This window comes from Vanessa tameamea, chromosome 18 (assembly GCF_037043105.1).
Source record: "Vanessa tameamea isolate UH-Manoa-2023 chromosome 18, ilVanTame1 primary haplotype, whole genome shotgun sequence".
Classification (NCBI taxonomy): domain Eukaryota; kingdom Metazoa; phylum Arthropoda; class Insecta; order Lepidoptera; family Nymphalidae; genus Vanessa; species Vanessa tameamea.
In genome coordinates this window covers 6,841,488-6,858,545 of record NC_087326.1, presented here as the reverse complement: position 1 = coordinate 6,858,545, position 17,058 = coordinate 6,841,488, and the positions used below count along the sequence as shown (strand labels likewise).

At 31.1% G+C, this 17,058-nt stretch overlaps 2 protein-coding genes across 2 annotated transcripts in view; both read right to left on the bottom strand.

The window, feature by feature from the left end:
• Positions 1-10,405, bottom strand: part of LOC113397091 (peroxisomal multifunctional enzyme type 2) — a 58,367-nt gene extending 47,962 nt beyond the window's left edge. The window contains exon 1 of the mRNA XM_064217646.1: positions 10,401-10,405. The gene's annotated coding sequence lies outside the window, so the exon portion shown is untranslated. The remainder of the gene's footprint in view (positions 1-10,400) is intronic.
• Positions 1,700-9,119, bottom strand: LOC113397100 (farnesyl pyrophosphate synthase-like). Its single transcript, XM_026635255.2, has 6 exons — positions 8,738-9,119; positions 7,977-8,145; positions 6,191-6,331; positions 4,431-4,634; positions 3,565-3,804; positions 1,700-2,591 (listed from the first exon to the last, which is right to left on the bottom strand). The coding sequence occupies exons 1-6, from the start codon at positions 8,926-8,928 to the stop codon at positions 2,256-2,258; spliced, it is 1,281 nt and encodes a 426-aa protein (XP_026491040.1). The 5' UTR covers positions 8,929-9,119; the 3' UTR covers positions 1,700-2,255.
• Positions 10,406-17,058: the final 6,653 nt, after the last annotated feature.

Below are 17,058 nucleotides of genomic sequence, written 5' to 3'. Positions count from 1 at the left end.
CCATAATTACTATTTATTTTTAGTATTTTATTTTCTACTTCCGTCGGTTTCACCCGCGTTCCCGAAGATTTTATGTTTTCCAGGCATTAAAAGTATTCAATATGTTATTCCAGTACATATTCTACCTGTGTGCAAAATTTTATCCAATCCGTTTAGTAAATTTTATGTGAAAGAATAACAAACATTTATTCATACCTCAGAGAAATCAGCCAGATCCATACACACAACTTTTCGCGTTTATAATACTAGTAGGAAGTAGGATTACTACTATGCACTCTCTTTTATAAGAGACAAGACAATGTCCTAATCTCTGATGTTACACGAGCATTCACGAAGGACTACGAGGTTTAGTGAAAACTTGTTAATTATCATACCGATTGACGGCTTCTTCTTATTATAATTATAGCTTTTAAACAATATTATACTCTGCTTGATGCGACTGTAGGAATTGCATTCTACATTATTGTTCATACATACGTCGACGTCCAGAGACGCGCTCCGACTAAATTAAAAACCGTCGCGTTTTTTTTGGTTGAGTATTGCTGTTGGCCCTACTGGCCTTTACAGCGTCACCGAACGTTGGGGCGAGTGCTAAGACTCTGCCTTAAGGTGAACCCTTTTGGGCTCGAAAGTGACGTTCGTCCTGAGGGTGTCTCCTATGAGATCGCACCTCGGCTCAGAACGTAGTCGGTGGGGCAAATTAAAAACCAAATTCGGGAGCTATTTATACTACGCGAAAATCGGCAAGCGCATACGGCGCGTACCCAGCGCGCTCTATCGGATTTTCGTGTCAACACACGAAATGAACATACGAAATTGCGGCGTCGTCATTGGTCGAAAAATCGAACATTTAATTCGTAGTTTAATTTCCAAAATATTTTCAATTGTAATGTATAACTTTTAATTGGCTGAATCATAATTTTAATCATTGTAAATTGTGTAACTTTCTATTGGTAGAAAAGTAAGCGTTTTCTTTAGACGAAAGAATTTATGAATATGCACTGTAATTATTTCATTGGATAATATTATTCCTAGTTTTTGTATATATATCGACACATTTTTGAAATAAAATCATTCCGATCCGACCAGCAAGAAAGTGTTCTTTTACTCAAGAAATATCTACGAATAGTAACAACAAGTAAGCTAGGGACTAGTACCCCTACACGACTTATAATGACATTGCGACGCAATATGTCATACTCAATCGGTAAAGCACGTTATCGCTCATACTGAGCACACGAAAATAGATCTTAAGGTGACGAACCTTTTCAGTTTTAAAATGACTGTCCAACATTCAACATACAGCCTAAAATTCTGCATAGAAATTCCTTACTTTTTTTTAAAGTCTCATAAATAGGGGAAAAAAGTTCGTAAAATCAGCGTTTAAATTTGTGCATGTAACTAAGTCTTTAATTTTATGGGACTGACGTACCTGTGTAGGACAAAAGTCCCAAAATTTAAAAAAAAAGAAAAAACAACAAGTCCTACATTACAGTGTTATTCTTTGGACTATCCCATCAGGTTTGAAAATAAAATGATTTATTCAGTGAATATCACATTTAATAACCTTTTTATAATGTTCACATCCATTATTAACATAATAACATAAAAGTATAAAATATAACAGGCGCTCAAAGAGGACCGTTTCAAATGTTCATCCTTTTTTCTTTTAACATTATTTCTGTGTGTGTGTGTGTGTAAGTGATGTTTGAAAATGTTAAGCTATAAATATTTATAATTAAAAATAAAATGGATGTAAAGATGATTAAATACACATTTTTTTCTTGTTTTTAATCACATATCACTTATATATATATATCATTATAAAGTAGTTATACCACTATAAATTAAAAATACGCCTTATACTGTTTTTTTTTGGAGTTTTGTGTTTTACGGCAAATTCAAATATTGTTTATTATATGTTGCAACTTTCATAAATAAATAAAGCCCATTCCATTAATGATCAATAAATTTGTAAGCAAATCAACTAACATAAATTCAGTGAAGACGTAATATAAAATTTGTCAGACCTTATAATACTGATGGGGCTGCTCTTTCATTAGAAGAAGTAGTTATACAGGCATAAAATATGTATACACCAATTTACAAAAACTTTATATTCGAAGTACAATATTAATCTCAGCAATATTTTTTCAAAGAGCTAATCCCATGAATAATCTACGACACTCTTATCATAGAAATTCTAAATTCAAATATAATCCTATGTTAGTAATAGTATCACTTTTAAATATTATTTAAATACTTCGCCTAAAGATGTTGTCGAGAATTTTGAAAAATAAGTCATGCGGGAGTCCTCTCGTGACTTGCTGTATTTGTGTTCTAAGGAGATCGTAAGTAGCTTCTTCGTAGACCGAGTACGTGTGGGGTAACTGAAGCTCTTCGTATAGGTCTTTGATTTTTTGAACGTCTTCAGGTTTTGAGCTTCCATAGTGGTCCTCCATGAGCTGGCGTTGCGCTGGGGTCGCCCTCTGGAGCGCGACAACTGCCAACCAAGTACACTTTCCTTCTTGAATGTCTGTTCCGTTTTTGCCAATTACTGCTGGATCTCCAAAGCAGTCGAGGAAGTCGTCCTGTAAAGATAGAATAGTTCTTGATTATATTAACAAGTTCTTACCCATGGATGTTTTTCAATCGCCGCTGAACATGAAATTAATTATGAATATAATTTTAGAATAATAGAAAAGAATTATACATATTATATATATTATCAAGAATACTTTGTGAATAATGAATTGATTAAAGACCCATTCATTCGTTTTTGTACCAGTAAAGCGCCAAGGGCACTTCAATTAGAATCAAAGAGATAACAAATTTTTGGAATATATGGCGTAAAATAACTGTTGTTTAACTTGTCCGTATAAAATTCGAACAAAATAATTAAAGATTTGAAAATAGAAACTTTGTGTTTCCATTTATTGCTCGGAAACTTAACTTAACAACTCAAGTGGAATTCCACTTTAACGAGAATTTTACGCAATGCAAAATGCGATGAAATTAATTAAACGCTATACAGCGGTATTACAAGTTTATAACTTTTAATTGATCATTATATTTTTCCTAAGATTTATGAGGAAAATTTAACCGAACAATTATTCTTTTGTATATTTTTCTTTCTTATATAAGGTAGGCGTTAAAGGAAAAGATTAGTGATCAACATCCTCAACAATAATTGGCTTCGTTAAAAAATTCTTTACAAACATCCTACAAAAGTCATCCGAACAAATCTACGATGTTCCATCCCTAATGCCTATAACGACACTGGAGCACTTAACTAAATAACATCAATATAGTAGAACTAATGTTCTGTTGGTAGAACAACTGATAAGTGTTTTTTTAAGTAAAGGTAGGGAAAATGGGACACCTTATGGTAAGTGGTCACTACCGCCCATTAGCTATTATAGATCGCTAATGCCCCGTCAACCTTGGGAGCTAAGGTGTTATGTCCCTTATGCCTGTTGTAACGCCAAAACATTTGCTACAATAAGAAAATTCCTTAGCCTATCTAACTGTAACTGTTTGCAAGATATAAAATAAGACACTCACTTGAATTTGGAAAAATTCTCCCATTTCCAATAAAATGGTCTTTGCTTGTCTGTGTGTCTCGGGGTCGTCCACTCCGGTCATGAGGAGAGCGAGACCGACTGGCATTTGGAATGTATAGTACGATGTCCTGTACTTCGTGATCGCTTCATACTTCTCCATTGTGAACTGTGACAAGTCTGGTTTGTCCGTTTTCGTCATGAGTCTAGTCAAGTGTTGTCCGATTGCGCATTTCAACAGCATCTACAAAACGTTCGTTTTTAGTTGCTTGTCAATAAATGTAAATGATTAAAATATATAAATAAATATAATAATAATAATGGTATTAATTGGTTGTATATAAAAAGGTTTGCATAGAAAATTGCAAAATACACGCCAAGTTTTAAAACTTAATTAATTCTTTGTATATTACAAATAAAATAAAATTTATATAATTATTAATTTGTTGATCGATTATTGTTAATGTCTTAATTTACGTAAAATGTAATTATATAATTTATGTATAAATTAATCAATACGTTTCTTAGTTATCTACTACAATGTTCTAATTAGATCAGAGATAAGAAAAATATATCTCAATTTAGGTCAGGCAATGTTATTAATCTTAAATGTTTTGATAAGACAGTATACGTTGTTGGCTTTATGCATATGGCTTATATGATTTATAAAAAAAAGAAAGGGTCAACGGAAATCGAATAATTAATAACCTATAACAATCGGCCAATTCTAGCAACACGCGCGCTTATTGGTCAAATCCAACAGCGCGGCGTCTCGGTTTGCTGTTCACAGATGGGCAGGTGAGATAAGAGAAAAGATGTCGAAAATCAAAATGTAAAGTGTATGTTAGTATTAATACTTTCATTAATTACCTCATTGAACATCTCCATAACGTTCTTGTAGTAGGGCTTGTTCGAAAAGTAACGTTTAAGGGTTGAATACATCGCAGAGTGCATCATACTCGCATCATTGACGCCGCCGAGGCCGACGTTGGGCTGTCGGTACCAGCAAGGCACGCCGCGACGCATTTCCGAACCCTCCATTATATCGTTAAGTATGAGTTGGTATGTATGAAACTGTAAAAAGAGCATTCATTTGATTATATTGCTAGTGGGAAATTATAAAATACTTAACAGTAGGTATAGCCTTATTATATCGATATATAATAAACTCGCATCGTTGTTTGAAAATAAATAATAAACGGAAAAGCTTGACTCTTCTTATAAAAAGAGTGTGGAGCTGTTTGCTCAGCCGGCTGCTACATTTACAGGTTATTCTATTCATAATTCTCATTATGAAATTTATTAATATTGTCAGTACCAACTTTCATTCTGTAGTATAGATTATAAATAACTGCGATTTTATTTTTAATAATTAAACAATTGAATCATTGTTATTTTTATTTTATTGTACTGTTCCACTGTCCCAATATCCAAATGTCATACAATGTAGCTGGGTTAAGTCCTCTCCTTTTTTTAAATAACGCATTGGGCTTTACCATGCTGCTCTTTTACGGGTTGGATACGCGTTGGCAGATTCGCGTCCAGCACATGCAGGTTTCCTTATGATGTTTTCCTTCAACGTTGAGTACGAGATGAATTTTAAGTATATGAACCCCGAAGAATCATCGGTTAAAATTTTATTGATATTTGTTGGCCGACTGGCAAATGTGCCACTTGATGGTAAGTGGTCACCACCACCCACAGACACTCCTAACATCGCCAATACACCTACCTATAGTTTACTACCAAGATGATATGGCCCTGAAGATTCAGTGCAAGCAGTATTATGTAAAAGAAACGTAACGTGCTAGAAGTGCAAGGAAGAGTTGTGAAACAGATTATAAATATTGTAAAATAAAACAGTACGAGTCAATTCTATCAGCAACAAAAATAAAAAACACGCCTATACGATAAGGCTCTAATTGAATTAAGGTAAAATAATAACTCGGTATCGTGATTGATTAACGTGCATGTGATAATATATATGTAATTTAAAACTACTCGAAAAATTTCCTCTGTGTATATATAATATATTTTTTTTATTAAGTTTCTTGTTAACAACTCCTTTTTTATAGTATCCATAAAAACTAATGTTTTTGTTCGTAGCTCGGCCAATATCAAGATTTATCAAGGTTAACTTAACTATATTATAATATTTAAACGATAGGCATAAAGTTTAATATTCATGTATTTAAATAAAATACGAAAACTTACAACGAAAACAAAATCACTTTTATTTATTTTGAAATTAGAAGTGAAAATTATATTTATTCTATATTGTCTATGAGCAAGCTACTATGAAACAGGCAAAATATTGGTTTCAGTTATTAGAGCCCCTGTGAGCATATTTTGTTACACGTTTGACATTTTTTTGTTCATGAATCTTGTATAGTGTCAGTCTCGTCCAGTATCTAAGATTTAGATTCAGATTTCTCAGTTCCCTAATGTTGAATTATCTTTTATTAGAACTCCGTTATTTAATTTGATTTTAATGATAACGGGAACAAATCTTACTTAATACATCTATGTATACGATTATTTATGGGCAGCTAACTGTTATAATATACCATAGACAAAATGAACTGAATATAGAAAAAAAATTACGTAGGAAATAAAAAGTGATCACTTACCATTTCAGTGCACCATCCCATTATATTAGCTAAATGAATGTTTTCTGGTGTCAAGTTTTCTTGTGATTCAAGCATTTTGTAAGCGAGTACAGTCGCGAGGCCGCGATTTTTCTTTCCATTTGGGACATTGTACTGCAACAGCTGAAACAAAAATAATATTCAATAAAAGATATTCAATATAACCATTGATTAAGTTACATTACTTACAACCCTTATGTAATCACTAAAAAAAACATCAAATTGATTATTATTAACCTTTGTTATTAATTTTACTTCAATCGATTATTATTATCTAAGTATAAAACGATCTACAGAATAAACAAACAAATAATTGTATTTCGAATGACATAAAATTCCAAACAAGTTTTTAATTAAATCACAATTCGCACGTTTAATGTATTTACATTTCACGTTTTCGTACACGCAGGTAGATAAATTATATTAAAGACGCTTTAAAAAAGTTATAATATACATAAACTCGAGCAATAGCACGCGGAAACAATAAAAAAAAATGTATCTATAATAATTTAAAAGAAGAATTTAATGTTCTTTCGTACAGTTGATATATTTCGCGGTATTTATTTTTTAACTTTAACAGATAATGATTTATCCGCTCAAACGATAGCAATTATGGCTAAATTTTTAATTAGTTTGATACAAAACATTATTCAATTCTTTGCTATTCTTTTTATCCATACTATATATATTTATAATTGTTTATCGTTCATTTATTGGTACTGTATGATGTAGAAGATGTTAATTACTTAATTTTTTTTAATGTTTTATAGAAACATCCATAAATATATATAAAACCGATTTTATAAAACTTTTTAATTGAATAACATAAAACAATATTTAATAAATATTTCAATTTAGGTTTGTAATCAAAATTTTGATTAAGATTTGTCAATATCGCAGAACAAATACCTCTATTACGCAAAATAAGTTTCTTACTTAACAAGGTTTCCTTTGAATTGCTTAACTGAGAAGTTTTCTTTTGACGAATTTTGCCACTTATTCAATTTTTTTATTGGGTTTTGTAATCTTTTGTTAACAACGACCAGGTAAGAAACGGACACCTATATTATTATTAAATGCTTCAATATTTACCGACATCAGTACTATTATACTTGAAATAAAACTTACAAATCAATTATTTACACAAATAGGAGAATAAATATACGCAATAATTAGAAACTACAGTTACATATATGCGATCATAATTATTAGAAAGTTAGAAATGTCTAGATATTTTTTATCTGTTAGATGTCTTAGAATCAGCAAGTCTAGAGGTCGTTCTATAAATATCTCCAATTCCAATTAAGACCTGTATCGTGACAAGTTTTTGCTATAGCAACATATCAACTAGTCAATGTATAACATCAGACCAAGTATTAACCGCACTTCTATTGCTTAAATATTGAATTATCAAAGGCAATTATACTTTTTTTATTATAAAGCTTTATTTTTAATTTAAATTTAATATTTAGGTAGCCACCTACATCGACTGTAATTTTTTAAAACACATGGTATTAAGTAGGTATTCTTAAGACTGCGTCGTATGAGTAACCGGTTTAATATTATACAGTCAACACGATTTATAGGTATATTGACAATTTTAATATTTACATTTGTTATACTTGGTAGCTTTAATTAATTCGACACTGTAACATGACGATTCAAAAGTGATTGAATAAAAAATATTTTGACTAAATACATCGTTTTTGAGTTGAAGCGGTTCTATATCATTCTGTCTAAACACTGACAAAAACAACATAGAACGTACCTTGGCCAACCACTTGCTGGCTTCCGGCACGTCAATATGCTTGCCAGTTTCAGTGAGGTCCCTCACGATGTCCGGGAAGCAAGCCATGAACTCCCGGGACTGGTCTTTGGAGACGGCCAGTCCACGGGCAGCTAGTGGCATTTGCTGAGGAGTGAGGGTCGACAGGAATCTAAAGATAAAAATTTTAATTGGCATATTTGCTGCGACTAGGACAAAGAACCAATTTCTAGATGACCAGTTTCTTAATTTTAAATTAATAAATTACAGTGCACGCAATATTTAATTATATTTATTAATGTACACGCTTGATGTTCGTGTAATTGTTTGTTTATGATTACAGTATTTATAGTTAGGAAGGTATATTTAAATCAACAATAAAAATAAATATTATGCTTAAGCCTTATCAATTATGTAATGAACAAAATAATATATTATTCGATAAGGTTACTGGTTCTCCAGCGCATGTTCGTTACATTTCATATTAGTATAAGAAATTATATTCATAGCTATTCAGTTCAACTTTTTAAAGTTTAAATAACTTTGACAATGAAATGATGATATTTTTTTTAAAACGGAATACCTCTTTCATTATAATTCTTTTAAACTTAACATTATGAATGTAAATAAATATGGTAATTGAGTTGTGACACCAATACGGGATCGTGTATTACTTACATCGGAGTAAATAGATATTCAATGTACGCTCGATACAACTGCTAATGTTACGCAAACTGCCACTCCGGGTAAGTGAGTTCACTGACCTGTGATATTTCTGCAACTTCAGCAACCTCTTCGGTCCCGTTTCTTCATTTTGTGTCTTGATGTTTTGCTGGTCCAGCCGAGGCGCCATGGAATCGGAGTTGGTGACACTAGTTGTCTTGCTGATTTGCCGACGCAACTCGTTCTTGTAAAATTGTAGAATTTTTTCTGCACTCTTCCTTGTAGAGAACATGGTAGGAATCAAAATTTTTCTTCCAGAAATTTAAATTTAAAACAGTAAAGTTTTCCTTAGTGTTTGAAAAGTTTATCAATACGAACAGTCAATTATTGTTGTTATAATAAAGTATATCTTTGTAGCGAGTACCGTAAACGTCTGTCCACAAACAGTATTTGTGACTGACTGATTCTTTGTTATGTTTTGCTCCTTACTAGTTGCCAGTCAGAGCGGGTTCACTCAAAATAAGCAGTAGGGTTGGGTACAATGTTTACATTCATTTTATCGACGTCGATAACGTTATCAATGAACTTATTTTCTCTCATTCCAACACAGAGCGTTCTTTGCGTGAATAAGAATCATTATCAACAATTGTACAACGTGAGCGATAAATTATTAATTAATTGTTATCACAACTTTCAATTCATAACATTTTATTAATTTCGTTAATTTTAATCAGAATTTTTCATTAAAAAAAAATCCTTATAAAATTGAATATTATCGATAATATCTATATTAAGCATTGTAGTACAACATGCGTGCGCAACAAAACAAACCGGCCGGCGCCCCTCTCTTGGTGCCACGCGGGCGACGTCACGTAGGCATCGGCTTCGGGCTTCGGGGCCATCGTTATAAGCTATGGCATACGAGCATCGCTTACCGACACCCATCGCATCATGCAACAATTATGCCCTAAAATAATTATAAACGTCTCTGCTATTTCGTAACATTTCGGCGTTTTGAAGTAAAAATATTGTTAAAAAAGTTATATAGTATTTTATTGCATTTATTCTATACAATTCGAGAATATGACTATGAATTCAATTGAAGACTGTGTCTGATACTTTTCCTTCCTTTTAAAATATGTAGAAAATCTATTTCTTTTAACTTTGAACGAATAGTTTATCTTTGTCTTAATTGTATGTAATGTCATCATGGGTAATTTTTTAGTTCTAGAACATGAGAACTATTCATTATATCTCTCGTCAATCATTCCATAAGCCGAGACATTGTCATTAAATTCGTGCATGTGTCGGATAAAATTCTCCCTTAAAAGATGTATTGTCTGTATTAGAGCAACGAGTTTATTATATACTATTTAATATATAACATTAATAGATACTATTTACTACTAATAGAACTATTCAAAGACAATTGGATTTAGACATAGACAATTTTACTACTGTTTATTAATTTCATGTATTCCTAAGGGTTATAAAAATAAACGACCACCAGCAAAGAGACTTAAACTGACTCTATATAAAATTTGGGCCACATTATAAAAACAATATTTTTTATCAATAATTTTATATTGTTTACACTACAATAACTTATATAAGACTATCTATCTATCTATCTTTTTTAAGGCTATGCCTCTCTCTTTTATTGTATATTCTAATTCTATTACCTTTAATGATCGTAATTAATGTTCCAACAATGTTGAATGCAAGAATAGATTTTTATTTTTATTATTATAATTTTTTCTTTATTATGTTGTTACTGGCTTTGTTTAAGCATAAGTATGTATTAACCATTGTACCGCCAACTAGAAACTCTTTATATTGTTGTGTTTTGTTTTTGATCTGAAGGCTGACTTAGGCAGTATAATTACAGGTATAGGGGCATAACATTTAAGAATCTATCGTTGGAGACACTTTGGCATTGTAAAAGTTGTTTTATATGTACTTCTTACTTTGCAGTATTTGTGGACGAAGACCCCACTTGCAATCAGTTGGATAAGTTGCTCGTTTGCCTACCTGATATTCATTTAAAAAGTCTATATATTGTTAAAGAAAATAATACTGACCTAACCTAAAGTACCATTTGGCTCTAGCAAGTTAGCAAGCTTAGCCTGAGCGTGCGTGCGTGCGTGAAACATATTTCTGCCTTCGTTTTCGGTTGCGATTTCTTAATACCATTTTAGTTACCTTTATATATAAACAATGTTAAACAGGTTGAAAGGCGTTAAAACTGCCATTCTTATAAGTCGATGATAACGCGTGACATTCATATATGACCTATGTTATTTCCGTGTATTCCTTAAATTGATTTCGTCAATCGCTATACTGGCATAAAACCATATTCAAATTATTTGTCCAATATTAAAGCAATTGTGAAAAACATATGTACATATTGTCATACTTATATAGGTAAAGTAAATAGTAATAAAAGTTCGGAAAAGAAAACCCCCGATCTGTGAACTACCATAATCCTATTTTGTATTTTAAGCAGCCCTTATAAATATGTTCCTTTATACTTTAATTGTCTTTATACACTTAAAACACAGGTCCAAACTCAAAATATTCGTCGTATCAGAGACCTAGACCGATATTATTACATGTAAATGGAGTGGATTACAACTCACCGACTTTGACCTTATTTTGAATTACGTATTATGCAACCTTTTTTGGTATAATCAATCTTGGCACAAATAGCAAAATAATAATAATTTAAGCGGTATATACCGATCATAAGAAAATTTGCAACTTAAAATATTTGAGCTGAAATGTATTCTTAAACTTAAAATGTATGATTGCACGATTATTTTATATAAAAATAAATATTTATAAAGATTAAATTTTAAATATAAACCACAACATTTTTGTCCAATTAATGCTTACCTTTCACCAATTATAAAACTGTATGTCAGTTTGTATAGTGATCAATTAAAATTCTTGTTAATATAATTTATTATTGTAATTATAAAATGTAACAATATTATTATGGAAATTAATTCGTAGTATGAATTATAACAGCTTATATAGGTATATATGAGAGGATAGCAGCTTATTTGGGAGTGATATTAATTAGATCTCCTGTTACCTGTGATAGCAATTATGTTTTATTTAAAACCTTTATTTCTATTTTGTATTTGGAGTAGGTTTTAATATAGTAAATTATATTGTTCGAACCAAAGTAGGAGACTTTGTATGTTTGGACGCTGAATTATCATTGTATATGCAATAAACATAGGTAATCAAAATATAATAAACATAAATGCAGGCCAAAGTTACTGTAAATATATCGTAACAAAACATTAAATTGCAAATGGATAAGTATTTTATAATCGTGACAGACGTCATCACGATTCGGAGGCAAATCGTCAACAACACTGAAATAAGTATTAAGTATATTTGTATTATTTATTATATTTTGGAAAATACTTAACAAATATTTTTTAGCTGGAGGTGTGTCTTGTGATGTTCGTGCTGAATCTATTTGTTTCTATTTGACTTTTTGTTAGCATTTATTTAGACATTTAAAAGTAGCCACGACAAATAGAAGTTAAATAACTGTCATAAATAAATCAATATGTAACTAGTATTTATGGAAAATATATATATACAACGTACTATTTGCCTTTAGAATAATTGTAGGTGTATGTTTTGTTAGACTTCTGTTTTTAAATATATTTCAAATTCTCAACTAGCCGTTGCGAGTCTTCATTGCGAAGTAAATAGTCGTAGTGTGTTTTAATTGAGTGATTATGGTAATGAAACGAGAGAACTTGACAAATGCATTATATTTATAGCACGCTTACAGAGCGTGATTAGAATCAAGGTTAAGATCAAGGTTATTCGAGCGCATATTTTTAACATTTCATTGTTTTCATACAATCCATAGAATATTAAATTATCTTTATTTGAAACGAAAGACGCGAAGTGTTTACGTAATACACAAGTGTTCAGTTAAGTCTATTTTTATAGATCGTTTTATTTTCGATATTCATAATTTCTGTACAACCCATCGTATAAATATTGATATAGAAACAGCTTCTAAGTTTCACTGCAATTACTTTTGCAATGCATGTCAATATATATACAAATACTTCGTCTGTAACAATATGCAGGAAAAAATGTAACCAAAATAAGCTGTAATAATCTGTACAAAAATAATATTGAAACTTATTATCCTGAACTGCTGGAGTATTTTTATTCTGGAACACGTGCATTGCACGCAGAACTATCACGCTCAGTGCACATGCGAAGTTTGTAAACATGTCTACAGCTGATTGCAATCCCTGATTCAGTCAATTTTAGTACTTTTCTCATAAATTAAATATTACTTAATATAAGCTAATTAAAATTATACCTGTATTTATGCTGGCTTATTCGATTTTCAAAAAGGAACACAGAAATACAATATATTGGCATTTAAAATAGTTTTTAATGAATTCTTCAGATACGACCGGAAAAAGTTCGAGCGTAGGACTAGGACCAAGAGCTTATGTGTTTTCCAAGGCTCGACAATGTACACAATTCAACTTTTAGATTCCAGGATACTACTGAGAATTTTCGTCAGAAAAACATAATTTGTTGGCCTGACCTGGGGTTTGGGACCCCTATATCTGGGAATCTAGCAACTCTTGCAACGAGATATTTTTATTATATAATTATTATACAACATATTAAATAAATAAGTAGATTATGTATTCAGTTTATCTTCTTGAGGTATATGATAAGAACTAATTAGTAATCAGACTCGTTTAATGTGTGTCAATTAGTGGCCGACAAAATTTATAACTCGTCTAAAACAATAAATATGAGACCAAGGACACTTAAAGTTGATGTTTTTAGTCCATTTTCTCACTAATGAAGATATGCTTGGACGTAATGGGAATGACTGTTGCGTCGGTTATCGTACCTATCTTTTCGTTCTCGTGGTTACACAAGTTTTTTTTGTAAATAATTTTGTGTTTAACTTGCTTCCTTGCTTAAATATGTGTCGTACGATTGCATAGGTTTTTGAAATGTTATAATTATTTGAGTGTCTATTATTAAGATTCTATTTATAAGTGTTACATAAGTACATAGTATAAAATAAAGCCACTTCTCGCTGTCTGTCAATGTATATGCTAAGATCTTTAAAACTACGCAACGAATTTTGATGCGGAGAACGGATTTGGAGTGATTCAAGAAGAAGGTTTATATGATCTATCTTGTACTCTTACGGATAACTCACAATAATCATTTTTTATTCTTTACTTTTTATGAGAAATGGCTTATTTATGAAGCGATTTCAAAGCAATACAGCATTAATACTTATCTAAATAAGTACCTTGAATACATTTAATATAAATCAAAATGGCCCTTTACAGCATGTTATTTAAATTAATATTTTCGAAGATATTACAGATTTAAAATGCGGGGACATAGCGGTTTGTATTGTCTAATGACAAAAAAGTTGTGAACGTTGTATATAAAGACATTCTATTTAGTATCAGCATTGCACCCGTGCGAAGCCGGGATGGGTCACTAGTAATATATATTTCAGAAAATGAATAGTCTTTTGTAACAAAGAATGGAAGAAAATATTTGAAGCTCTTTACAATGGATTTTAAATGTTCCGCGCTAAGTATATTTGTCGTAATTTAGCAATACTTCGCTTATTAGAATACGATCGGTTTTGAGTTTTTGCAAAGTTTCCTATTGTTATAGATAAATATGTATTGTTTTATTTACTGCGACAACGTAGTTGCTTTATTTTTTATGATTGTGCATTTATTGTTTATGAATACTATCTCATATTTTTATTTAAAGCATTTATTGTCATGTTAATAGTGGAACGATTTTATTTGTAGTCGTTGCAAATATTAAATACAAAATAATTAAATCAATTTCGCATCATGATCGATCGAGATCGCATAAATGATCTATATATATATAGATCATATATCATAGGCATTTTTGTTTGTATATTTAAAATTAATTTAATTATTTTGTATTTAATATTTACATATTACTTATAGATGTAATTGTCGTCACATCACTTAACGCCGTGAGGTTGAATGAACTATTATTATAGAAGGAGGATATGCAATACAAAAGTAAATATTACAAGACTTAATTTGTTGTTTCGATAACTGTGACCCCGATGTTAACGTCAAAGATAAATAGCAATATACGATTTTCCGATCTTTATCAGAAAACGTTATCAGGGAATAGTCAGTCAGCGATCACGTTAGTAGGTAATAATCTCTATTAATTATAACTTTACTACAAACTGTGCATGACGCACACGCAAATATTAGTTTTCTAGTTAATAATTGATAATTTTTACTTAATGTTATTTCAATCTTAATGAAGTATAATTATTTTAGAAAAACTGCTATACTTATTGATATGGATATCACTTATTAATTTAATATTTAGATTTAGGACGGACATAATGCACAGCCTGTCATATGTACTTATTTATGTCAACGTACTCGATGAGAAAATTATTGATCAAAGCGTGCCGTGGTCTTATACAATCAGATTAATCTACATTCATAATTGAGAATACGTTTTTATGAGTTTTTTTGTTTAAGTAAAAAACTTCTAATCTTATATTCATAAAACTTTAAATATAACGCGTTTCGAGAAAGGTTTTCTAGGAATGTCTGCCGGCGGTTTTGCTTGTTAATATTACAATAGACACGAATATTTTTTTATAATTTATACTTGTAAGTCTCCTTAATCCCACAGAAAAGTCAGATACAATAAACATCTGTCTTTAATATTTATTATAATAAATACCAAGACAGTTGCTTTGATTTTTTATTTTTAGGTATTAGTATTGATGCTGTCACATGCGCCACCAATCTTGTAAACTAAAAAGTTATATCCCTTGTGGCTGATTGGCTCACTCACCTTTAACATACACAGCATTACTAGGTAGAGTTGTTTGACTGTAGAATAAGTGATGAGTGGGTGGTACTAAATAGACCAGTTTACAAAGCCCTACCACCAAGTAAATTATTTTATGGTATTTAGTCATTTAGTATTGTTATGGTATTACTTTATTATAGTTTTTGTTATGGCTAGAACTATCAATTTTCTTTCTACTTTTATAGGTACTATTTTTTCTTTCTGTCATTTCTCATAAATTTATGGTGATAATTATGTCTTGATTGATTTCGAGCTTGGTGTTCATTCTCAACGGAGACTAAGCAACTGCTTAGGACATATTATGGTGCAAACAAGTGTGTGCGCAAATACACGATCGACAAGAGTTCAGCTACGACACCAACGTACTTTTCTGAGGCACCCGAATATAAACACTGTCAACTTCAGGCTGTGACTGAATATTTCTTGACTGAAAAACCCAAGATAATTTTATTGCTTCGACCCGAAGCTATGAATTCTAGCTAGGCTTTGGGAACTACAAGTTTATAACCAAAAACTAGACCAATGCATTACTACCTACTACTACAGTACTATTGTTAACAGTCTGTCAGTCAGTCCATTCTATATAAAGGAAGATTTTTTCTCACATAACATTAAATATATATTTTAATCATTACATTGGTTTTTCGTACTTCTGATCATTGATAACTTTTGGTCTGCCGGAATTATTTAAGTCCTATTATATGATTTTATTTTCATTTTTCAAAATCTCTGAACCGACATAGCGACCTGTAATCTCCTTTATGAATCTGTAATGGGCGACTGTCGTACGTGACCGCGCCCAAGGTCATGGGATAAAACAATATGATCATATAATTAATTCGATTACAATCTGTATGTAGTGCATTTGGCGGCAAAATGGCCGCCATGCCGCCGAGCTGCGCCATATTGAAACGGCGCGACGCTAAGCTTTTGTGTGCGGTTTCCGGAAAAGCGATGTTTGGGGTCACTGAATTTATGACTGTATGTCTGTTTGTATGTTCGATATTAATACATTTTTTCAAGTAGTCCAGCTCTTCTTTATATAGTTAGGTTAGGTTAGGTTAGTGTACTTTTGTATTAGTAACATTATTTGTATTAGGAATATTTGTTGCCTTTGAACAAAGCTTAGACCAAAGATTTAAAAGAAAACAATAAATAGCTTATCAAATATTTAGTTTCGGTTTTAATTAATTTTTTTATTTTAATTTATCATTACTATAAATATAAAAAAATATATTTTGAATTGGATTGGATTGTACTAGTTTAGTACCAACACAAGATAGTAATCACTTAAAACATATGAAAAGAGAAAATTAACTTTTAAGTACCAAAGTTTTATGATTAGGCGTAATGAGTTTATCGTTATTTAAAAATATATATTAGCCTCGAAACCATTGAGTGGTTCACGTTTACATCTGTTATGTTTGATGATTTCAGTTCGGTCACCGGTCAGCATATCTATGGAAAATTAGCGATGCGTAGCGTTGGTGTGATTCGC